At 37.5% G+C, this 25,952-nt stretch overlaps 1 protein-coding gene across 3 annotated transcripts in view; it reads right to left on the bottom strand.

The window, feature by feature from the left end:
• Window positions 1-5,684: 5,684 nt before the first annotated feature.
• Window positions 5,685-25,952, bottom strand: part of LOC145675525 (pleckstrin homology domain-containing family A member 8-like) — a 68,722-nt gene continuing 48,454 nt past the window's right edge. For all 3 annotated transcript variants that reach the window (XM_081746009.1, XM_081746008.1, XM_081746007.1), the window contains 4 exons: window positions 21,154-21,374; window positions 16,532-16,721; window positions 9,656-9,788; window positions 5,685-5,871 (listed from right to left, as the gene is read on the bottom strand). In XM_081746009.1, coding sequence (XP_081602135.1) covers window positions 5,686-5,871; window positions 9,656-9,788; window positions 16,532-16,721; window positions 21,154-21,374 — 730 coding nt within the window. In that variant the 3' untranslated portion in view covers window position 5,685. The remainder of the gene's footprint in view (window positions 5,872-9,655; window positions 9,789-16,531; window positions 16,722-21,153; window positions 21,375-25,952) is intronic.

Here is a 25,952-nt window from a genome sequence, read left to right as displayed (position 1 = left end):
AACCGGTCACTTGGCAACCCTACTAGGAAGACAGGTATAACAATCCTTCTAGGATTTTCAGGGCGCATTATCGATGAGTGTTAACCATTTATGTAGATTCTTTGTTATACATAAATTACCAGATTATCGCGAGGTTTCTTTTCAAGTTTAGAACCCTTGCACCTAAAGGATATAATGTTTTCATAAAGAGAATCGAACATTCAAGTATTCAAGTGAGTGACTTAACTTTGTGAAAAGTACCACAAAATTAAGTGGCCGAACACTGTTCAAGAAAAGTTATGGCTGAAATCAATAAAGTACGTGCTGTATTTTACTTTTCTCCTTTGAAAATCAGTTTGTTTTGTTTCAATTTACTTTATTTTTATTTTTTTTCCAGTTTTGAAATTTGTAACATAATTTAAATTTACTCAACATCCTTTGGTATGGAGCATAAATAGGTTATGTTCTTCCTCCTCTCCTTCATCTTTTTAAATAAATAAGTTTAATTAATTTCAGTCAAAATAAGCTTGTTCTTCGAGCTTTCACCACTACCATTCCCATCTTTACTCACGGTGTACGAGGTGTGGTCGGAAAATACGGTAAATAATAATTTTATTAGTAACAAAGTAATAATCTTACACAGAATTTGATTTAATCTGCTTCAAAGTACTGTCTTTGGCTAGCAATGCATTTATCCCAACATTGAATCCAATAACTGGAAGCATTTCTGGAAGGCTTCTTTTCGAAGGGCATTCAGCTGCTCTGTCATGGCCCTCTAAATGTCAGGGACGGTGTTAAAACGTTTTCCTTTAAGCATGGTTTTAATTTATGAGAAGAGCCAGAAGTCTTATGGTGAAATATCAGCTACTCTGTCGTGGCCCTCTAAATGTCAGGAACGGTGTTAAAACGTTTTCCTTTAAGCATGGTTTTAATTTATGGGAAGAGCCAGAAGTCTTATGGTGAAATATAAGCTGCTCTGTCGTGGCCCTCTCAATGTCAGAAGTGGTGTCAAAACGTTTTCCTTTAAGCATGGTTTTAATTTATGGGAAGAGCCAGAAGTCTTATGGTGAAATATCAGCTGCTCTGTCGTGGCCCTCTCAATGTCAAGAATGGTGTCAAAATGTTTTCCTTTAAGCATGGTTTTAATTTATGGGAAGAACAAGAAGTCTTATGGTGAAATATCAGCTGCTCTGTCGTGGCCCTCTCAATGTCAGGAATGGTGTCAAAACGTTTTCCTTTAAGCACAGTTTTAATTTTTGGAAAGAGACAGAAGTCATATGTTACTATATATGGAGAGCACAGTGAATGTAGACATATAGGAATATTTTTTCGGCCAAAAACTCGCGAACCAAGAGCAAGGTGTGGCACGGTCAATTTTCGTGGTGAAAAAAGAAGCCATTTGCTCATTTAATCGGCGGTTAAAATGATTTTCAAGGACCCATACAACATGTTTAGTTCTTCGGAAAGCTCTCGAAGAGTCATTTACCTGTTTGAACAAATCATTTGTGCTACTTTTGGCACGTTTTCATCTGTTTTTGACGTCGAAGAACGTCTCGATCGCTGCTCGTTTTCAATCGACTCCTTGCTGCTTTTAAATCGCTCATACCACTTGTAAACAGTCTTCAATACCACCACTTCATTTCGTGAGCTTTTTTGTCACTTTTTTTTTACAGCTTAGAAAAAAACTTAATGTTGGTGCGCGACAGACACTCTTAACACGTCCTTACTCTTCTGGCTCTAGAAGCCAATTAACATGTCTCATTCGGCCCTGACTGTCCCAAAGGATTACGCTACCGGGCTTACTAGTTGAAATGGATACAACATCGATAGATGGCAGCACTGTGCAACTATATTTACCGGACTTTTTGATCACACCTTGTACATCCAGGTTTTTTTTTTTTTCAACACTAGATTCTGATCTTTCCTCCTTACAAGCAAGTAAAAGTAGAATGAACAATGTAGATTGAAAGCTTCGATTTAACATTTGCAGTCACAAATACTTTTCATTAGATATTTCAGGTCTATTAAGTTCTTTGAAAGAAAGAAAAAAACTTAATGTAAACGACAGATACAGTACGTTAATGTATTGATACCAATGAAAGCTTCATGGCCATATTGAAGTTATAATCTATTTATATAAAAATGAAAGTCACTATGTTTTTGACTCTGTACCACTTGAACCACGAGACCGATTTCGATGAAATTTGCTACATAGATGAGGTTCAAGGTGCAACCTAGGGGAGCGGGATGGAGAGATATTTAAAAATGATCGAAAATGAAAGTGACTACGTTTATGACTTAATTACTCTTGAACCACACGACCGATCTCTATCAAATTATCAACATAGATTAGGTTCGGGCCTGGAATGAGTTTTATCATTTTACTTTGACGGTGGTGACAACTTAGAGATGGGGGAGAGGAAGATACATACAAATGATCGAAAATGACCGATATTAGTGTCGAATCCATAGTTTTCTGGGTCGCTGAGATGAACAGTGATACTTTCGATGTCAGTCATATCCAAATTCAGCTCTACAACTTGTGAGAGGGGAGGGAAATAATCGAAAATGACCGATATCAGTGCCGAATCCACACTTTTTGTGCTCGCTAAGATGAACACAGAGACTTTCAATATCGTTTAAATCCAAATTCAGTCCCGCAACTTTAGGAGGGGGGAGATATATAAAAATGATCGAAAATGACCTATATTAGAGTCGAATCCATAATTTTCGGGGTCACTGAGACGATCAGTGACATTTCTGATACAATTTATATCCAAATTCACCCATTTATGTCCAAAATAAAACGTATTCTTCCCGTGCGAAGAACGGGTATTCTGCTAGTTTATTATATTAATAATCGATTTCCTTATGGAGATTTCTTACGAAAAAATGTGGCACAATAGCTCAATGTAAACAACAAATTTATTAATGCAGTTGTAGCAATAGAAAATCAACACTGAAACCAAAAGTAGTTTTAAATTTTAACTATTTTCCGGTTTGAATAGAGAATTAACGGAAGAAATGGAGGCTATACTTGGGCCACTAAATCAACTATAAAAAAGCTGTATCTCAATATCTCTTACCGTGTTTGTTCTATGAAAATCAGCATTGAAACCGGGAAGTAGTAGTAGTAAAATTCAACCACTTCAGGCTTTGATAGAACGTTGTAGGTTGTGATGCTGTGCTTTTTCGAGACATTGAACTGATTGCAGAAAGCCGCTTGCAGCTATCTATTACTATTTTTGTTCTATGGCGATAAACGTTGAAACCGGAAATAGCTAATTTGAAACCACTTCAGGTTAAAATAAAAGTTTTTAACGGGGAAGACAGAACCTATTCTTAACACAATCAATCAATTGCAGGAAACCGGATCTCGATATCTCTTATCGTTCTTCCTCTGTGAAAATCAGTATTGAAACCAGAAGTAACAATAAGTTTGAACCATTTCCGGTTTTGGTAAAGTGTTTGGGATAGTCATAGTAGGTTACCTTGAGACACAAAATCGTTTGTAAGAAACAGCTTCTCGTTATCTGTTACCGTTTTCGTTCTATGACAATAAACGTTGAAACAGGAAATGACAAATTTGAACCACTTCCGGTTTAAGTAGAGTTAACGGAGGAGATGGATTCTTGGTAGGTTAAATCGATTGTAGAAAGCCGAATCTCGATATCTCTTACCGTTTTTGTTCTGATACTTGTCGACAGACAAACGGACTATAAGACTGTAAGACTTCCGATACTTATGCATAGCAAGGTTAGGAAGTCTAATAAATTTCTACTTTAATATGTCCATGAGGCTTCTTTCATTAACCGTACACCGCGTTAACGTATGTGTTGTTTACATTCAACTAATGTGCCACCTTTTTCACCTAAAAAAAAAAGACTCCCTATGGAAGTCGATTAATAATGCAGTTGGACCTCGATAGCTCGATTTTTTTCACATTTCCTTCAACTCTTTATAACAGTCAATATTAAAATAACCTCTGTTAAGTCGAATGTTTAAAAATTACAACCTCGAAAAACTGAATTTTAAGGGTTTCATAATTATGGTTTAAAAACCTCGGTAACTCGAATTTTCCTATCTGCGAACCTCTACAAGTCGAAGTTTATCTCTGTAAAGTCGAATTTCTCTTGATATGGTCTCAACTCGAAGCTATAGCTCTACGTAATTGTCATTGTTGCTAATGCGTGCTGTAATTGTTTTTAACTCATGTCTAGATATGAAAGCTCTTCTCCGCCTGTTTCTAGGTCAATAGCTCTTGTTCTTCCTTCCTTCCGCAAATCAGCCCAAGCTTGTTCAATGGTCGGTTATCTTATTTAACCCTTTGCGTTCCAGGTGTCATTTTTTTGTATGTGCGTGCTGTAATACTGGTTTCATTTACTGTTAAAAGACACTCTAAATATAGGGCACAGTTTTTGTACGCGCCTGAGGAGAGCACTCACATTACTGATGAAAACAATTATTTGCATTGTGGAATATTCGGATTGAAAAAAAGGGAAATTCTGAAGGGATTTTATGCTGCTTCAAGTTGGCAACACTGATCGGAGATCAAAGACTAAGGTTTTCCTTTTCCAATCTCGAAGGTGCTAATTGTTTATAGTGAAAAAAAACACATGTGTGTTGTAATTGAATGCTCCCTTAAGGCCTACCATCTACTGAGACACGTTTTTCTTTCTTTTCTGTCACTAAGGTGCTGTCACCTGAGGAGAAATAGTAGAACTAAGGCCCGCCTTGCATCCACTAACAAATTTCATCATCCCCAGGATTAATACGACTCTTAATAAGGGATAAATTTTCATAACATCCACATAGATGTTACTGGTACGCAAGGGGTTAATTTAAGAAACTTTCACAACTTCAAGTTCTAGAGGTTAAATGAACAAAACTTTGAGTTATAGAGGTTGAATGAATAAAACTTCGAGTTATAGAGGTTGAATGAATAACACTTCGAGTTATAGAGGTTGAATGAATAACACTTCGAGTTATAGAGGTTGAAAGAATAAAACTTCGAGTTATAGAGGTTGAAAGAATAAAACTTCGAGTTATAGAGGTTGAATGAATAACACTTCGAGTTATAGAGGTTGAAAGAATAAAACTTCGAGTTATAGAGGTTGAAAGAATAAAACTTCTAGTTATAGAGGTTGAACGAATAAAACTTCGAGTTATAGAGGTTGAAAGAATAAAACTTCGAGTTGTAGAGGTTGAACGAATAAAACTTAGAGTTATAGAGATTGAACGAATAAAACTTAGAGTTATAGAGGTTATATAGTCATTTTTAATGAGGAACGTGGAACCTCGAATTTTTATCTATTCCCTTCAGCTTCGAGTTATCGAGGTACCACTGTATAATAAGTTAGAACTTTGATATTCCCATGAAACTTTCATTGGTACTGCTGCAATCTGTTGTTTACATTTTACTAGGTTACCATTAAAAGCGTCACAAACTCGAGGCATGAACGGAGTTAGGAATTATCTGCTGGGGGGCAAACTTTTGACTGATTTTAACAAGGTGGCCGCCTTATAGGTGGCATTTTTATTTTTCTCAAAAAGTTGGGGGGCAATGCCTCATGCCCTCCCCCCAAAATAGCCCCGCTCATGACTTAAACTATCGCATGAAACGTGTTTGCGACTTGTGTTAAACCGAAGCTCTTAACCCATATCAGCTCTAGCTGTGTTCGCGCTTAAAAACTTATTTTACTTGCTTTAATGTCGCAGATTGTTTTCTTGATAAAACTCCTCCAGGGTTTTAAGCAGAATGCCTAGAATAGTGATATACATCCGAACATCCTCCATTAGCTGCTTCTTGAAATTCGGTTTCCTAAAATCTGGCAGTCCTAAGCCTAAAGAGGTAATGAAATCTTCGCGATATGGCGCTCCCTTCACAGACACCTGCAATTACAAAATAAATATCAGATAACTTAGCTTTCCAACTCTACTACTACCACTACTAAAAAAAGGCAAATTATCACAAGATTAGTTGAACGCAAATCATTTCGACCTATGACGCATACCTAAGACCATCGAGATATCGAAATGGATCTATCGCTATCATTTTTTTATGTTCGCACCTGTAAATCATCACTAATGGTATGCAAGTTCGAATGTGGCCTAAGAGGGACGCATTACATGCTGGGGCGTCAAAATATCCAAAACAAAACATGCAACAGAAATTCTTAGTGACATTTGTAAATTTCGATCCATGATGTATACCTAAGACTATCGAGATATCGAAATGGTTCTATCGCCACCATTTTCATGTTGACATCAGTAAATCACACCAATGATGTTAGTCTCTGATTATAATAAAATTAGTGAAGGGTTAATTACTGACTCTACCAACAGGACATTGCAATATACAGTCAAGGCTGGCCCTAAGCAATTTGCCGCCCGTGAAATGGCATCGTTTGCCATCCTTTCCCCTTTCTCCAGAAAGAACAAAGCCACGATTTTAAGTATGCTACCTTATTATGAACAACGAATGGGAGAGAAAGTGAACTTGCACTCAGAAAGGCCTAAACACTACAAATACAATCTTATTCTGTCTCTTTTTTCTTTAAATAATAATCTATTATGTTAGTGAAAGATAAAGCAAACACATCTGAAGAGGAAAGATGGGATGTTTGTTTCTGTTCGAGAATTGAGTTCTTGTATTTGACTACAATCAAGCAATTCATGCTGGGATTTGTTTAACCATTTGCTTTAGCACTGTCTATGTGACTAAACTAATCCGATCTAAACAGATTTATGAATTCAAATAGAAGGTCAGCTTAGTAAATTGAATTAACATCATCATGAAGTCTGTTCCCAACAAGAAATATTTATCTCTTATAATATATAGTTATGACAGATTTTGTCACCCCCTCGAAACTTGCTACCTCGTGAAAATGCACGTGCTGTACGTATGGCAGAGCCGGCCCTGTATACAGTACATATAAAAAGTATATCCATTGGCTCATATATCAACAGATCTCCAAAAGTACGCGGGGCGACAGGGGATCATTGGTAGAGCGCTCATCTTCGGTGCATGAAGATCCTCGTTTGACCTCAACTCTCGCCAAGTAGGTCTTATGGTGGACAAACATCGTGTGCATGAGTTTTCTCCGGGTTCTCTCGTTTCTTCACACTTCCTTCATTCCACCATTTCATTATCATTATCATAGTTTTTCTTAGCCTCGGAGCATAATCGTGGGATGTTAAAGAAACAAAGAAAAAGTAGACGGAGCCTTGAAATTTTGCATAAATATTGTCCTTGCACTCTAGAGTATTGATAAGATGGAATTTATGGGGACTAAGGGAAAAAGGAGGAGGAGCTTTGTGTATATATATGTGTGTGTATCGTTAACTAGATCTCTGAAACTATCAGACATAAAACCTAAGATTTTGTATGAATAATCACCTTGTATCGTAGAGCATACATAAGACAAATTTGTGATGTGAATGTCATGTGTGAACACAAGACGCGTAAGGAGGTATGTCTATTTAAGGCCGATCGCATAAATATTCATGACGGAAAACGATCAGGAAACACTCCTCAATCATAACAGATTCATTGACTCATTTCGCTGGGAGCGGATGGACCACCCTCCATGCAGTCCGGATCCCGCCCCCAATGTGTAACGTATATTGGGAACCATCATTTAAAATGTAATGATTAATTTATATTATACATATATTTTACATTACATTCCAGCTCACAGTCCGTGTAAATTTTAAAAAGTGTCAAAATGATCCAATCACATTAAATCAGGCACGACAAATTATATCAGTATTACCTTTATTCTCCAAAACTTCATTAATTATACTTTTCTTTTTCAGTTGTTATTGCAACGTTTTAAACACATAACTATCTGCTGTTATGATGACTATAAATGCAGATTACACTTATAAAACCGCATATACTTTAACTATTGAGATTAAATCTTATTTCTTTCTATTTAGAATCAACAACATATATATTCTTTTCTTCTTCTTCTTCTTCTTCTACACGACAGATTGTGTACTTTTATGCACCGTTGCCCAAAACCAAGATATAAAAATAGAAGAAATTGCAAAATAGATATACAATATCGTTGTAAGTAATATCACCAAGTTCACCACTTGGAGCCATTCATCACCTGGGAAGCGATTCCAGAACGCCAATGAAGGCAAACAGACCGTGAAGGATTAGTTAGCTGAGATGGTGGCAGATTTCTTTGATAAAAGTGTACAAAAGCTCAGTTACTGCTACGACAGTTATTATTTAAACAACTATGGAAAGGGGGGAGGGAGGAGAGTGGTACAACGGTTCAGTGGTAGAACGCTTACCTCTGGTTCGATCCCCAGACAAATACGTTTATGGTGGACAACACCGTCTATGGGTTTTCTCGGGGTACTCTCGTTTCCTCCAAGTTTGTCATTCCACCAATTCTTCCATCATCATTCATTTGCCATAATCATCGTCTAGCCTAAAGCCTAAAGCCTAAAGATCATAATCGTGGGACGTTAAACTCAAATATTTGATAATTTCGTTTCATTTTAACTACGGAAACTACTCTGAAAAGTAGCTGAGTGCACCTACGAATAGGTACAAAAGTAATTAAATTTCTTCTTACCCATGTTTTCATTTTATTTCAAGACAGTTCCTAATTAAAAAAAAAAAATACACTTCGTAGGTAGAAGCTTTTAAATTTATGACGACAAGTGATCTACCAGTGCAGGCAAATAATTATACACTAACCCTACGATTCACGTAAGTAATGCGTTCTGTAAACCTTTAGGTAACCTGAATTTTACGTTAAGTCAAATTTGTAAATTGTTATTAAATGTAAGTATATTTATTATTTATTTATTACTGCAATATTTATTATTGTTATTAAATGTAAGTATATACATACAAGTGGTGGTCATTGATACTGAAACACCTGATAGAAAGCCATAATTTGTATTTAATAAGGTGTTGCGGAGCCTTTGGCAGCTACACGATGTGGGAAAGATTGATAGAGGTCCTGCACCGCTTGCAGAAGGATTTTCCGTCATTCCTCTTGAAGCATAGTGATAAGTTTACTACGTACATGTGGCAGAGGGATACGTTTCCTCGTTAGATCTTCAAACACCATACAGGTTCAATAATGTTGAGATCCGGCGACTGAGCGGGCCATGACAGGGTTTAACCGCACTGTCATGCTCATCGATCCACTCTGTGGCAAGTTTATCAGTGTGAATGGGGCAGTTATCATCCTGGAATACTGCACCACCGTTCCGGAAGTGTGTTCGAACCACAGGGTGTAAATGATCCTCCAGAATAGTCCTATAGTCCTCGACAGTGACACGACCCTCTAGAACAATGACAGCTGGAACGCTGGACCGATTTCAATGTTTTTTGGTACCTGGCTTGACCCTTGCCCAGCTTGGATTTTTATCACGTAACTTTTATAGAAATAAGTATCCTAAGGGGGAGCGCGGGGTTCAAAATTTATGCGAAAAATTGAATATATCACGGTCCTGTCAACTTAGAAAGATGAAACGTGGTACATAAATTTTTCATTTAAAATGATAGGACACGTGACCTAGCGTTTTTGAAAACCAGACACCCCTTGAACCAGAGATGAGAGTGACCCACCGTGCTCTCATATATATATGAAAAGTTTTATTCCAATACATGTATTGTGGAGGATAAATATCAGTAAATAGTTACCGCAAAAACATTGCGAGTCATCCACCCGTGATGTTGCTTCAGCGTTCTATTGTACGCCACTAAACAACAAGTCGCCATGTCCGCTTCACTGTCCACAAACTCTTCGAGCAGCTCTCGGATAAATTTCAGTTCTCTGCAAAATAAACAAATATTTATGGGTGATTTTAAGAAAACAAAGTGTACAACGAAATAATAATAATAATAAAAAAAACGTATTAGTGTTACATTCTTTCTTTGTAACACTTAAGACTTAATTTCTGGGGGAAGGTAAAGGAAGAAGAGGTGCTCTTGTACTTGTTCAGAATATTTCAAAACAAAAATTTGGATTGAATTGACGGAACTTAATACTAAGGGAGTTAGGTTTTTCAGAAAGAAAAAAGGAAGATTTTACGATTTTTAGAGGAGAAGAGGAAGATTTTACGATTTTTAGAGGAAAAAAGGAAAATTTTACTATTTTTTAGAGGGAAAAAGGAAGATTTAAAGATTTTTAGAGGAAAAAGGGAGATTTTCACGTAGAGGAAAAAAAACATTTTATGGTTTTTAGAGGAGAAATGGAATATCTTTTGTTTTTAGAGGAAAAAAAGGAAGATTTTACGTTTTTGTAGAAAAAAGGAAGATCATATGTATTTTAGAGGAAAAAGGGAAGATTTTACGTTTTTGTAGATGAAAAAAAGGAAGATTTTACAAGTTTTTGAGAAAAAAGGAAGATTTTAAGATTTTTAAAGTAAAAAAGGGAGATTTTTACGTAGAGGAAAAAAAAAGAAAGATTTCATGACTTTTAGAGGAAAAAGGAAGATATGTGATACTTGGAATTCACATGTAATAAACAAGTTTATGGTTTCACATACTAGCGTAGAATAATTTTAATTGGAATCTGAGGTAGTTTCATTAAACATAACTGCAATACATAAAACACAAAAAATTATATCACAATTCCCAAGTGGAGCTCACAGTTTGGATCCCACGTTAAACTGTAGATTCTCATCTCATATAGCCTCGATGCTGAAAGAGACAATAAACAGAAAATGTATTCCACCAACCAAGTATATTACAGAAATCTTTGTTGCCATTTAATTGTAAAGGGTGTCCCATAAAGATCGTAACTTTTCAAATGCCCGCCATTTCTGTTCTAGTAAGTTGGTAGCACTGAACGTTGCACGATTTTCATCTGTTGTCTTTGTTACGGAGCGTCGAATAGTAGTTACGGAGCGCCGAATAGTAGTTACGGAGCGCCGAATAGTAGTTACGGAGCGCCGAATAGTAGTTACGGAGCACCGAATAGTAGTTACGGAGCGTCGAATAGTAGTTACGGAGCACCGAATAGTAGTTACGGAGCGTCGAATAGTAGTTACGGAGCGTCGAATAGTAGTTAAGGAGCATCGAATAGTAGTTACGAAGCACCGAATAGTAGTTACAGAGCGTCGAATAGTAGTTACGGAGCACCGAATAGTAGTTACGGAGCGCCGAATAGCGCATGATCGTCATCTCTTTTCTGTACGGGTAGGAATGGACAGAAGTTCCCTGGCCGGGTGATTTTTCGCAACGATCACGTGAATTGGCCACCCAGATCTCGTGATTTAACACCATGTATTTTTTTTTCTGTGGAGGTATTTGAAATCTCATATGTACACTCATGTCCAAAATTATTGTCGCATATCTATAACTGTCTTGCTGTAAGAATATAATTTAATAATGATTTTGCAGGGCACTTTTAATACTGATACTATGTGTATAATCGGGAAATGTATATTTGTGGTAAATTTCATAGGAAAAGAATTACAAATACGAAATTTATAATGAGTAAAATAAAATGTTGCTAAATGGACAAGAAAGTTTTATTGTTCTTATTTACTGCTCTTTTGACATGAAATTTGCCACATACATGTCTTTGCCAATTATACACATACTAACATTATAAGAAATACCGGGCGAATTCGTTATCAAATTGTATTCCTAGAACATATTTATACACATGCGACAATAATTTTGGACATGAGTGTAAGCCAAAGAAACCACGATCGCTTCCAGAACTCAAGCTCGAGATTCAGCACGTAATTTCAGAACTACAGGTGCAAGTATGCCGAAAAGTTACAGAAAATTTCATCGAAAGAATGACAGTTTGCCTGCAGAATCGTGAAGGGCATTTGCATAATTTCATACATAATCATAATACAGGTAGTGTACACTGCAAAAACACGTAAATTACATCGTTTCATCAATAAGCTTGTATGTTATGCACTTAAAAGTTACGTTATTTATGGGACACCCTTTATTTTAATGAAGACTCTGCATCTCTTAAACAATCCCACATCCTTTCTTTATACGTTCAAACATTCCTTGCAGGATTTCGAAATTACGACTACTAGGAATTCTGCGTTTATAAGTTCCCAGTAGCTTCTGTTCCTGACATCAATACAGTTACACGATCGATCGAAACTACGATATAATCGAGACGGTGTTGACAGGCGAAGGCTAAGATGCTAGAACCAAATTATTCATAAGGTTGGGAGGGATATAAGTTAGATAGGGGATAAAAATTTGTGGTGGACACAAAAAACGGTTTTTCGGTTTTTAGAAAAACCAAAACTGGTTTTTGAAAATTATAAAAACGGTTTCGGTTTTCTTCAAAACCGGTTCGGTTCTCACCGAAACCGATTATCAGTTTCTCCAAAACCGGTTCGGTTTTTCACCGGATTCGATTTTCTTCTAAACCGGTTCCGTTTTTTCCCAAAATTTGTTCCCAAAATAGTGTTTCGTTGTTCTCCGGAAACCGAATCCGTTTTCACAGAAATAGTTTTGTGTGTTTTCCAAAAGTTTTCACCGAAACCAGTTTCGGCGAAAACCGAACCGATTTTTGGAGAAAACCGAAAACGGTTTCAGTGAAAACCGAACCGGTTTTGGAGAAAAACGAAATGTCAGTTTTTCGGGTTTCGGTTTTTAGGAACCGGTTTTTATTTTTAAAAAACCGGTTTTGCCCATCCCTAATAAAAATACAGCTTGTTGGCAGTTCTTCTCTGAATATTAAGTTACAGTGTGGGAAAAATCAGTTCCTATAATAAAAAGAAAGTACTAACCTATAAGGACGTTTTTAAAGTGTCCAGGACTACAATTTCTTTTATTTAGTTATTTATTGTTAAATCGGAAGAAATTCGTTTTACGGGGAAAATAAAACGTACAACATAAAACGTGCCCAGAAAACAGTTGATCTGGCAACCCTGTTTAATAGGCCCACCTTTTCTCAAGAAGGAAACTCATTGGAGACGCACAGTGCTTAAAGTAAGCTGGTATGAGCCGGTTATGCATCCGAAAGTTAGAAAATCGGCTGGTATGGCATACCGGTAAAAATATATGAAAGAAAAAAAAAAACATTTTACACATAGAAATAAGTATGAGGTTAGCATTGAGTCAACGAATATGTTTGTGCTATCAAAGATTTCGTTGCTGCTGCTTCGAAAGAAATAAGAGTTCCCTATCATCCTACTTAATGGCAGATTTTGTGCTCTTGATTTTTTCAACATTTGTTTGAGCAATTCCAATCCCCCTCTCAAAAAATTCTAACTACCGTACCTGCTCCCCTAAAATGTTTAACCTGGATCCAATCTGACATTGACAGGACTCTTTTTTTTAAAAAATTCAAAATTGTTTTTTTCACATTGTCTGGACTTTTGTGTTTACAACTATAAGAAAATTAGTGTTGACCACGAGATGATACGAGGCCAGAAGAAGCTTTTGAAAATGAAAATGAGATTGGAAAGAATCATTAAATAACTAGATACTAGAGACGAGACGAGAGTGACTACAAAGCCTTAAAGGCCGCGTTGGATAACTATGGTATTGTATAAAAGTTCTGTCGCTTTTTCACCCACCACTTTTGAACATCGATATGTCACCTAAGACCAAAAATACTCCCCATCGGCATCGACGACTTTCTGCCAACGTTCTGGAAGGCGATGGATTCCATCGCGGTGGAAATTGATGGGCCGTGAAGCGAAGAAGATATCAAGTTCATTTAGCATTTCTACTAGGGATCTCAACTGGCGTCCTTTCATGTGATTATCCAAGGAACGGAACAGGAGATAATCGGACTGTGCAATGTTCGAAGAGTATGGCGGATGCAATAGTCCAGGGCGTAGAATGGTGTCCCGCGTTATCCTAGCCACGTGGGGCTTAGCGTTGTCCTGTAACAGGAGGATCCCTTTGTGATTCAGAAGTGCTGGTTCCAGGGTTTTGAGTTTTTCTTGAACATGGCTCAACTGCTGACAGTAAACAGTTGCATTGATGCTCTGACCAGCTGGTAGCAGTTTCCGTTGGACGATGCCGCGAGCAGTCCACCAAACACACAGGATGATTTTCCTCTGGTGCAGTGCTGGTTTTGGCTGTTTTGGAACTGGTTCATGAGAAGCAAACCAAACGATGACAGCGCAGTGGAGCTTCGTACAGCACCCACTTGTCATCACATGTGAACATCCTGTCTACAAATGGCTCCTTCCTCAGACGAGAGAACAAAGAAACACAGGTGTCTGCTAGTGTTGCCTTCTGGCCCGCAGTCAAATCATGTGGGACTCATCGACCCAACTTGTAGTGCTTCCCAAGTTGATGGAGGTGTTGCCGAATGGCGTCTTCACTCACACTGAATTGTAGTCTCAATTCCTCACATGTCTGGCCACGGTTCGCCTCAATTGCTGCCTAAAGATCTTGATTTTGTACATGCGTTAATCTTCCTGCACGTAGTGCGTCTTCGGATGTTTCATCACCGTCTTTAAACTTGTTAAACCACCGCTGCACTGTCCACTAGTCACGACACCCTCACCAAAGGCCTGGCATATCTTCCATCCCGTTGCTGCGGGGTTTGACCTCAGTTTGAACTCGTACAGCATACACGCCTTTATGACGCTCTGTGAAGGACCCATGTTCACTGTGTCCTTGAGCAAGTTCACTGTGTAACTGAACTGTCACGACCAGACAGTATGTTGGATATACCCACACCAACAACTGACCTTCGCCTTATCTCCATTGGCATTCAACTCACGGTGTGAGGGCCAATTAAACACAGACCTCCACAAAAAGCGACAGAATTTTCTTGGTTACCTTTATAAATGTGATGTTTAAATAAACGTACCATTCGTGTTCTTCCTCATTTAGATCACTGATATGCTCAAACAAAATCTTAGAAAAATAAAATTATTTTATGAATATTTACTTCTGTTCGGCTGATGATAGTGGGGAGTAAAACATTTACTACATTAGTCCTCATTCCCTGTCTCTCTCTCTTTCTTGCTATAGATTCTTCACATCAAAAATGGTGTAAAAATGTCAGGAGTAGAGATGCTCTTTATGGTTCTGTGTAAATTACTGCTCTAAGGGGTTATATTTGTTCCATACCGTCACCTCATCTGTTATCACTTTTAACACTGGAGACGCATATTCTCGCAAATGTTGAAAACGTTTCTAATTTGAAAATTAATAAAAGTGGGTCTCATTTTGAGACACCAGATGTCCGACTGTTTAGCTGGGGACAGTATTGGATTTACATTGTCTGAGCCCCTTGTCCCGAAAGAATTGTTCGGGACTTCGAGTGTCCAAGTTTGCCTGGAAAACAAAGTTAACACTTTGCGGATGAACTGTTTTTCCAGCAGATGGAAGTTTTTTCGTTATTATTATTATTATTTTTAATTCGTAGGAAAGACTTGCTTAAAGACTGTTCTTTTTATTTTAAAGATATGTCTGGAAACTACAAAGCTTGCTATGGAATGCAGAGCAAAATAAAGTAAAGCTATCCCCATTCTCAGTCTTCTGGACGTTAATTTGACGTTAGCCACTCATTCAGAATGGGTTAACATCATTTCTGAAATAATAATAATAATAATAATAATAATAATAATAATAATAATAATAATAATAATAATAATAATAATAATAATAATAATAAATTTGCTTTTGTCATTCGATGCCAGTGAAGCCATATATAGCATCTTGGCCAAATCGAGCTTAATTTCATTCTTTCCTCCGGAGAATAGGAAAAGAATGAAAATTTTGATGGTTCAACTATTGTCTGCAATTTACCACCTGCTGGATCCTCTATAGAGAAATTGAGTCCAGAGGGCGTTGTCTGCAGCTATTTCCTTTGGATGACAGCCATCCATGGTTGAAGTAATAAATCCAGTCCATATTTCCACTGTGTTATATTGTTAAATTTTTAGAAATGTTCAAAAATAAATTCAAGAAGTAAAACATGACTCTTTATTTACCCAGTAGTTTTATTATTTCAATTTATCCAGTATCAAAATTGACAACAAACTCACTAATTACCTACTTAGGTGCTCTGCCGAATTCGGCTGACATTAGACAAGGCCAAAATCAGAACAAACTTTTATTTCTCAAGCTCGACTTGATAGATTGGGTTCAAAATGGGCACAAGTTAAGACGACAGTCTTTTTACATCAAGCATCCGATAAAATATGTTTCTGTAAACTGTTTTGGAGCATTCGTCACGCTTTCCTCGACAAAGCAGAAGAGACGTCTTGTACTTAGTGCATCCCAGTTTTAAAAAAGTTAACTGAGCGTCTGTTATGTTGTTTCTAAGCAAACAAAAGAACACTCAGTAGTTTTTTTTTTTTTTTCACGAAAAATTGGGAAGAGGGAAAAAATCACAAACAATCTGTTAAGTTTATTCTATAACATTCGGTTTATAGGGTGGACAAGGTAAGAATTCCGTACACCATATCATCTGAGTAACAACGAATCTTTTTTTGGTTCACCGATAAATGGTGAGGGGTACTCCGAAACATTTCACAGGAATATATTTTGCCGAATATTTGAAGTAGGAGGACTGTCCTTTCAAGTTGACTATTTAATTTGCTAAAGGTTGGAACTTACCTTTGCATCCAGAGCAAAGCCTCTGTAGCAGAATTTCTGTAAGTATGAGTTCTCTCTTTCACTTCATGATGTACCAGAGACTGCAACGTTGACAAATTAACAGGGTCTTGTCCGTGATACTCTAACAACTTCTGGACGTTGTTCTGCAAATCAAGCTTAATTGTCGCAAACGCTGCTGTGCCCAAAATATCTGAAGGTAAAAATTAGAATGAAATATCACAACAAATCATCTTATCTTTTACAATTAATCTGTTGTTAATATTGTAATATATCACGTGCTTGTGTTTAAGAACACCCAACATATACTTGTGTTTACAAATATCCAACATATACTTGTGTTTACAAACATTCTACACGTACTTCTGTTTATAAATAACTACCACGTGCACCTTACGATGAAGACATCAGTACCATCTACAATCACATGACGAGGGAACAGCAGCGCCACCCGCCTCCCAGGACGCCAATATAACCGAGAGGATTCCATGGACAGGCATCAGTTTCGACTGGTCAAATTCCCTTTCTGGGTTAAAGTGGAGCCTAGAAAGTTCCTACCCTAACCCAAAACCTTAGCTTGCAGTGGAGCCTTGCGGGAGATTTTACCTCTTTTTTCGGTTTGCAGTGAGAGAATACTAATCACAATCCAGCCTGGCTTGCAGTGGAGCAGCGAGTGCCCTACACTTCCTCACGTAATTCGCTACTGAGAGATCCTTCCGAAGACCGTCTGGTCGAAGGGACGATATACCTACCTTAAATTAGAGAATTTACATTATTGTACTATACTTGTAGAATACTGTTTATAGTGGATTTTATAATAAAAACCGCTAGTAAGAAACGATTCCAGACTATAATTTACTCTACCAAAGCTCTACCTACTCCTATACAGGTTACAATATATTAATTGTAATAAAGTACAGCGTTCTGAATTCCAAGGATAATGTATCGTTTGGAATCCCAGAGAACTTTTGGAATTATCTCTGGAACAGAGCAAATTTTGTAAACATTGTATTAATATATAATGTACGTTTTCTTTATTCTTGTTTTCTCTTTGTGAAAGATGGTGTATGGTGTCCTGAACTGCCGAGTGGTAGGTCTTTTGGAGATCCGACGAATCCTGGAACTTCGGAGATGCCCTAGGTATTACCTGTTATATATTATTTTGAATCAATTATGAAGTAGTACGTTGATTTATTTTACTTAAATATAAAATCTGATTTACCAGCATCATACATTGGAGATGCAATGTAAACAATTTGTATAAAATACATGTATTACTCTTGTTCTCCTAAATAAATAAATAAATAAAATAAATAATTAACATACCCGTTACCTTGATTAGACTAAACTTTACAATGTATAAATTCCTAACAATACTAGGTGGGCAGACTCAATTAAGCAGCTTTTGATCACTAATAACCAATCAATCCAACAACACACGGGAAAATGAAGAAGTACCCAGGGGCGCCCAAAGAAAATTTTCTAGGGGGACCCATCTCCATGGTTGCTATATTACATCTGGTATTTCTGGTATTTAATATACGTGATTTGCTTTATTACGCATACATTTTCGTGAGCCCATGGTAGGCCCAGGCCCCACCTTCGGGCGCCCACGAAAGTACCTTTTGTTGTAGATAGATGGCACCATCATAGGATGTGCTGGGAACGAGCCCAATATTTTGCTTACTTACCGCGCTTTAGGAAAATAACATGGTCGGAAGACGGTTGTCTACCGAGTAGCGTATAAAATCTGTGCGCCCTTTCTGTTACTAACAATGTATCAGAAGTCCAGTGTATTATGCTGGAAGAGTTTGGACCGCCAGCAATCCACAGGGACAAAATCGCTTAAATAAACAAGCAATTTGATGAAATTTTTAGTACTTTGAATCCTAATAGCCCTGGTCAACCGAGAACTGTGTGAACTGCCGAGACACAAGCACGTGTTGCTGCGGAACTGACATCGTCTCCTCACAAATTGAAGTCGATCCGCCGTTTGTCTGCTGTGCTGGACATTTCGAGGACAAGTCTATGTAGACTTTTGAGTGACGAAGCTGACGCCATACCATCTACGGCTTATTCATGTTTATAACGAGGACGACTTCGACAGGCAAGCTGGGTTTGCGAGTTGATGCTGACCAAGTTTCAGGAGAGCCCTAACCTTATCCGGAATATTGTGTGGATTGCTAAATTTCACACATTAGGATCAGTCAACATACAAAATCTGCTTATTTTGGCGGTCAGAGAACCCCAGTGTCACCATTGAACACAATTTCCAATCCCGTGGGGTGGCTTGACGTACATAGGACTGATAGGCTCATATTTCTTGAAATGTGGCGTCACAGGGGAAGCTACCTACAGTTACTGAAGGAAACTGGCATCTCAGAACTTCATACGCGACAGAACTGTCAAGAACTGTAATGGCAGCAAGATAGAACCCCACCACACTACCCTAAACTGTTCGGGCGTTCTTGCAAGTTTTCCTCAACGCTGGATTGGGCATGCAGGACCTGTAAAGTGGCCAGCCAGTTCATCCGACATAACTCCACTTGACTTTTTTCTTTGGAGTTACCTCAAAAACAAAGTGTATGATAATCTTATTGACAGTGAGCAATATTTGCGTGAAGTGATTGTTCAGAGGTTCAACAATGTTGCGGTGAGAATGTGTAGGATGGCATGTCAAAATTTTACTGTGCGACTGCAAGCCTATATCGACTTAGGTGGTGCCCAGGTTGATCATTATGTCGAAAATCGATTACTTATGCGTGAGTGATTCCATTTTTGTAACCTAATCTATTTTGTAACCACTGCAAGATGTTATACATTTCTCAATGAAAATAATCCCTACAGTATTTAAAACTATCTAATTGAGTCTAGCCCACCCTATAGCAGGCATGCTGTTCTTCATCTACAATTTGTTTTCATGCAACCGTACAGTGGCTTGATGGAGGTTTGTAAAATTTAGAACCAAATTTACAATATTTTTTCTAAAAGCTGGTTTAAATGCATTATGTTATATTACCTTTCAAGACTAAACTAAACTTTCGTTAAATGTGACAACGTAAAATGGAGATTATTCTGTATTTGTAACGACTACTAAACTACAATTTGTACTTGTTATTAATATAATAAATAAAATAAACACAAGAGAATTCCTCCTTCAACACTCGCCCAAGAAGCAAACCCATGTATTTTTTATCCCTTGCACCTGGTTGTTTACCAAGTACTGAGCTCAGTCATTGTACTAAACGCAGAGGAACTTCACATTTCCTATCTACGAATTAGAACGAACTAATTATCGAGGTTTACGTGTAAGCAGACACAGAAGAAAAACACGATGATGAATTTTAATAGTAGGTCCTATTTAGTATTTTACGGGACAATTCACCTTGGACGCAGACCGAGAATTCATGTGTGTGTGTGCCAAAAAACGGAAGCCGACGAAAGAAGCTTCGTGAGTTTTGAGACTTCAGGCCAGCCATAGCCTTCATTCACCTGCCACATAAGAGACCCTTTGAGAAGTTGGTTCTAGAGGGTAAGGAAGCTGCCAAGGTACATAGGACCAGGAAATATATTCCCATGTCAGAACCCTAGGTTTGATATAAGACCCCCCCCTCCAAAAATGGTTATTATTTGGAAAAGAGGAAATTCTGTTGGACAAGAAGTGCAAACATCATCATTACCGACACAACAGTGAGGTGAATCATGAGAAAACCTTTCCTTTCCGCCCTATTCCTTGCATCTTAATGTTAGAACTTTCACATTTGAAATAAACATTCTATCTGTTCATTTTCATTGCAGTTCCTAAGCGATACCATTAGAACAAGCTATTCCCGAATTCTTTAGATATCGCAAGACTAACTGACAGTCTTAAATTTAGGAAGATCGAGCAGGTTCCTTGTATTCAACTTGTATCCATCTCGGAAGTTTCACATTGTAACGTTTTCCCCATTTATCTGTTCATTTGTCTATTACTGGGCCAATGGTGTATGGGGTCCTTGGTTCGATCCCAGCTCGCGCCAAGTGCGCTTCGTAGTGGACAAACACCGTGAGCGTGGGTTTTCTCGGGTTACTCCCTTTCCTCATTCCACCATTTCATTCCTTTCTCATCATCGCCGTCTTCTTTAGCCTAGCGTGTGTAATCGTGGGACGTAAAACTTAAAGATTTCATTTCATTTCATATTACGAGCCAAGTATTTTTTAAAACCATGTTTCGGAAATACTTAACTTGAAATCTTTCAGTTTAACGTACCACGTTTATACCCTTTCGGCTAAGGAAGACGGGTGATTAAGGCAAGAAAATGATTATGGAATGATAATGTGGGAGGAAATGAGTGTACCCCGTGGAAACCCACGGACACGATGTTGTCCACCACAAACTTTCTTCGTCAGGGATCGAACCTGAGACCCCACACATCAGAGTTAAGCGCTTTAACAATGAGTCACCGTGCCTCCCAATATTCAATCTGTTTTCTAATTTGTCAGTAAAGATAAATTTCATATCCAAACAGTAAAACAGGCAATTTTTTCCTCCATGCATTTTTCCTTATAATTTCCTTGATGATATATAAAAAAAGTTCATGTATGTAAAAGAGAGAAAAAAAGGCATTATTATTTAACATACTAACCAAATATCGAAATAATAGAAGTCGTGGCATCGAGGAATATTTGCGCTGGAATCCCGCCATCTCGTTGGATCTGGATTTGAAGAAAACTTGTTGGTAGTTGATTGAAAAAATTGCGACAGCGAACTCTTGGAAGTCCTCGGGACCAATGAGGAGCTTCTTCGTTGTCAGAATCGTCCAAACCTTCTGAATCGCGATCAGGGCTAATTTCTCTATCAGGAAGCCTGAAAACAAGAATCACACACTCTCTTCATTAATAATACCTTCCGATATATATCAGTTGAAACAAAGGAACAACAAAGCGGCATGGATAACAAATTATTTACCAGAAAATCAGTAAATCGAACATTATCACACAAGGTATATTAAATAACAGGTAGACTCAGTTCGCGTTTAGAGTTTTGATTGGCTTCCTGTCAGTGACGTCATGTAGAGGGACTTTTGCCCATCTCAGTTTCAGTTTCAGTTATCTCCCTTTCGGAAGATTTATAAAAGAAGTCCCAGCCGTACAGCCTTGTGGACTATTTTACTAAATTTGTTTTAAGTAAATTTGTTTGGAGCAAGCATATGTATTAAAATGGCACGAGCCAAAATGGCCGAATTTGCCTGTTTGAAATACAATTGTTTTTTTTACAGTTAATGTAATAATAAATGATAAGCAGCGCATGAATATATTAAAATTAAAAAACAGTGTACTAAGATTGTTACAAATAGTAAAATTGTCAAAAGTAATGAATTATCTATCTATTAAAATGCTCCAATAACAATTAAAAGCGCCCGAGCTGCAATGTATAACTATGGCTTTTAAATCCTTCATTTACGGTTATGTGTGATTTCACATTTAACAGAGGCAAACATTTTAAGTACGAGTACTTTAAATAAATCAGTTAACTAGATCTTTTTCATAAAGTTTATGATATAAAATTGTTGTTCAAAGCCTTTGTATTTTAATACGCCTTCTCTAAAATCAATGCACATGAATTGTGCTTCCATCTTCCGAGTTCTTTTAAACTATATGTAGTGGAAGTTTATATGTTTGTGGTCAATTCTTTTGACAACGAGATCTCGGAAACTACAGGCTCTAGAAAGATGACGTTTTCACTGATCGATTGGAAATTTTGCGTAGATTGTCCAGTTCTAATTGAATATTTAAAAAACATGGCCGTTATTTCTTTATTACATTTTTTAGGGTACACATGGAAGCGTTGAAATTAAAAAAAAAAAACTAAATCATTATATCCTACGCGTTATACATTCCAACACCACGCCGTGTATAGGGGTTGCATATGTTTCAGGCGTTTATTTCATGACCAAATAATAATGAAAAAGGAACTATAACCATTTCTCCTGTCTAAGCAGTAAGATGAATCTTTATTTTTGGAGTGATTTGCCCAATGAACACCATATATAACTGCCATTATAACTAATTGTATATGTAATGTATTTGCTTATTACATACTGCATGCAAGAAAGAAAAAAAAAAAACACTGGTCATGCATGTATTAGAAACTCCAACCGGAAGTAGGCCCAAATCTTGCAAACGGTGCGAGATATTGAGGTCCCCTTTATGATAAGCCTTGCCGATTTTTTTTTAAATCAAGACTTTTTTCACTTGTGTCTGTACAGGGACATGTACAGATGTTGTGAGGAATGAGAAGGATATTTATGCTCATATGCGAATGATGCGCTGTGCAGAAAGCGCAGGTGCAGTTAGTAAATAATAAAAATTGAGAGCAAAGCTCTCCAATATTTATTGTTTACAGCGCCATCTCTTATCCTCTTGCCCATCTTGAAACAGAATACCAACTAGCGTAATTGCGTATGCAGTATTTAATTGTCCTCTTGAACGATACCTCGCGATATTCAAGGATGTTATAAAATAGAGGATCTGCCCATATGTATTTTCATCCTATTAACTGAGCGGAAAAAAAAAAAAGGATTGGTACGTCTGATTGGCTATTCTTGTTTCCGCCATATATGTTGGCTCAAAACATTGCGATCCTTACGTGTAGACATCTAGTGTGTCTGTCGTTTATTTTTATTTAAGCCGTTGCTTTAGATTTAAATCATACAATGGTTACATGTTAAACATATGGGTGTACAAATAGGAGTGAGAAAAAAAAAAAAACATCCCGAATAACCTTTCACAGGTAAGAAAATTACCAATCATAGGATACGTATAGCTTCACGATTTTGTGGTATGGGTAGATCCTCTACATTATAACATCCTTGGCGATACCTTCACATGACGTCACCAAGGGCAAAGTATCCTGGGAAAAATGAGAGCAGAAAGGCTGAATCGAGAGTCTTCTGATTATTACACAGTAGAAAGTAATAAAACTAATAATAAGAATGAAGATTGAAAAAACTTTTCTTCCTATTTTTCCTCCCTGTCTGACGAATTATTTAGCGAAAGCATTTATACTTCGTTTTCTTTTGTGTTGTGAACTTTTCTTCCAATTTTTCTCCCCGTCTGACGAATTATTTAGCGAAAGCATTTATACTTCGTTTTCTTCTGTGTTGTGAACTTTTCTTCCAATTTTTCTCCCTGTCTGATGAATTATTTAGCGAAAGCACTTACAATTTGTTTTGTTTTGTGTTGACATGTGTGCCATCTTGTGGTAAGGAAAAGAAACAAAGGTTCCGAATCATGTGTGTAATAGCTAGTAACTCATGTATACATTGAGTTCTTTTTACTCTCTGAACAGTTAAGTGCCATATTAGAATACCCTGATCTTAGTATTTCAATATAGTGCCCAATTGGACGCAAGAAAGATAAGGTAAAATGAAACAAAATTCTGATGAGACATCTAGTGAAAGTGTTTGTAGTGTACTTTTTGTAAATGATGTGGTATAATGTTTCCATTATTTTCTGGTAAGTTATTCGCTGTAAGTAACACAATTAAGGTACTAGACACATTTAAGCCTCAAGTGCTTCTTCAACAGAGTAGTAACCAGGCCCGCAACTAGAGGGGGGACTAGGGGACCTGCCCCCCCTAAACTTTTCGCGGCCCCTCCAGATCTCAACACAAAAAAACACAATTTAGGTATGTGCAAGAGAATTTTTAATGACTTGGCGCCCCTAACATATCCATGCCCCCCCCCCCCACAAACCTTTGTAGGTGATTGCGGACCTGGTAGTAACAGGTCCTGTTGTGTATCAACAGTACTGAAGATGTTTAAGAGTAACACAAAACAACTTTCAAAATTGCTTCAGCAGCATACAACTATACTTTTCTCTTTAGTTTTCCGTTTCATTATTTCTATCCTCTGTCGACGAACCGTTCACGCTTGAAAGTATTTCAATTCAACATCTTCACGAAAAGAGATATACTATGCAGAAAATTATATGGATGACGAAGCACTATTCAAGATGGGAGAGGTTCGAAATTGATATTTAGGAATATTAGCGTATGGAGTCATAAGAATAAAGATTAACGGTGCAAAATAATTGAAGAATTCGTAGAAAAAAAGGAGGACTTAGAATTTTTGAAGGATGGTGAGTTTAGATTTTTTTTTTCAAAATTAAAAAGATTTTGATTTTCGCACTGCCTCTAGCAAATTTAATTTCATTGTCGTTCAAAGAAGCGACGGTAATACTACTGATAGTATTAATGTCATGGGATCAGTTTTTCTTAAGACAAACAGTTTAAATTTATTTTCGTTTTAGGGGTCCTGGTGGCTCAGTGGTAGAGCACTTACTTCTGATGTATGGGGTCCCTGGTTCGATCCGCATCCAAGTAAGTTTGTGGTAGACAACAATGTGTCTGTGGGTTTTCTCGGGGTACTCCCGTTTCCTCTCACTTTCTACATTTCATTCATTATCTTATTATATATATACACACAGGGCGTTAATGAACTATACTGGGACTTGTGGGGAAAAAGCTGCATAGTTTTAGAGCTAGGGATGTCCAAAACAGTCGAAAAGCTAAATTTCAACACGTGCTATTTTGAATTTGAGAAACCGTGGACTGGTGGCCCATATTAGCGTAAATGAAGCCATACACAATCCAAAAATGAATATTTTGTTAATGTGCAGTGGGTGTGCAAGGAGTTTTCTACAGGGTACAATTCCCAGATATGCTCTCAATATAATTCTCAGATAAGGCTTGATTTCAATGTGGGCCCAATGTAAGCTAAAGACAAGCTTTGACAACAGTGAATACGGAATGCTTCGGCGGGACATCAGAAATGTAAGAGACCGCCAGCGCCATAGTCCCTCGTGCTCAGAATAAACCGTGCTGTGCTGTTTTGTTTTATGCATATACGTAATATATATACCGTGACAAAATACACTACAGCACGCGTTATTCCGAACACGAGGAATCGAGGAGCTGGGGTCCCTAACACTTCCGACTTCCGGCTGAAGTATTCCTTGTTCATCGCTGTCAAGGCTTACCTTTAGACCTCTTTGGACCCACCTTGAAATCAAGCATATACGAGAATACTGTTGAGGGTATATCTGGGAATTATGCACTGTAGGAAATCCCATGCACAGCCACTGCACATTGATGAACTATGCATTTTGGATTGCGTATGCATGCCTTACTTTATGATCCTATGGGTCGACGGTCCACGGTTTCTTGAATTCGAAATAACGTGTTGAAATTTAGTTTTTCGGCGATTTTGGATTGCCCTAGCTCTGAAACTATACATCCCCCCCCAGGTCCATATGAAGTTTTCTCTTATTTTGATGTGAGAAATCATCTCTTTCAGTTTGTCGGTATAGTTCATTAACACTCTGTTTATGTATACACAGACTCATGATCAATTAAAACATCTGGATAGTAGCGTATGAGCGT

The sequence above is a fragment of the Thermobia domestica genome, chromosome 18, assembly GCF_964235325.1.
Source record: "Thermobia domestica chromosome 18, izTheDome1.hap1.1, whole genome shotgun sequence".
Classification (NCBI taxonomy): Eukaryota; Metazoa; Arthropoda; class Insecta; order Zygentoma; family Lepismatidae; genus Thermobia; species Thermobia domestica.
This window is presented reverse-complemented; position numbering and strand designations above follow the sequence as displayed.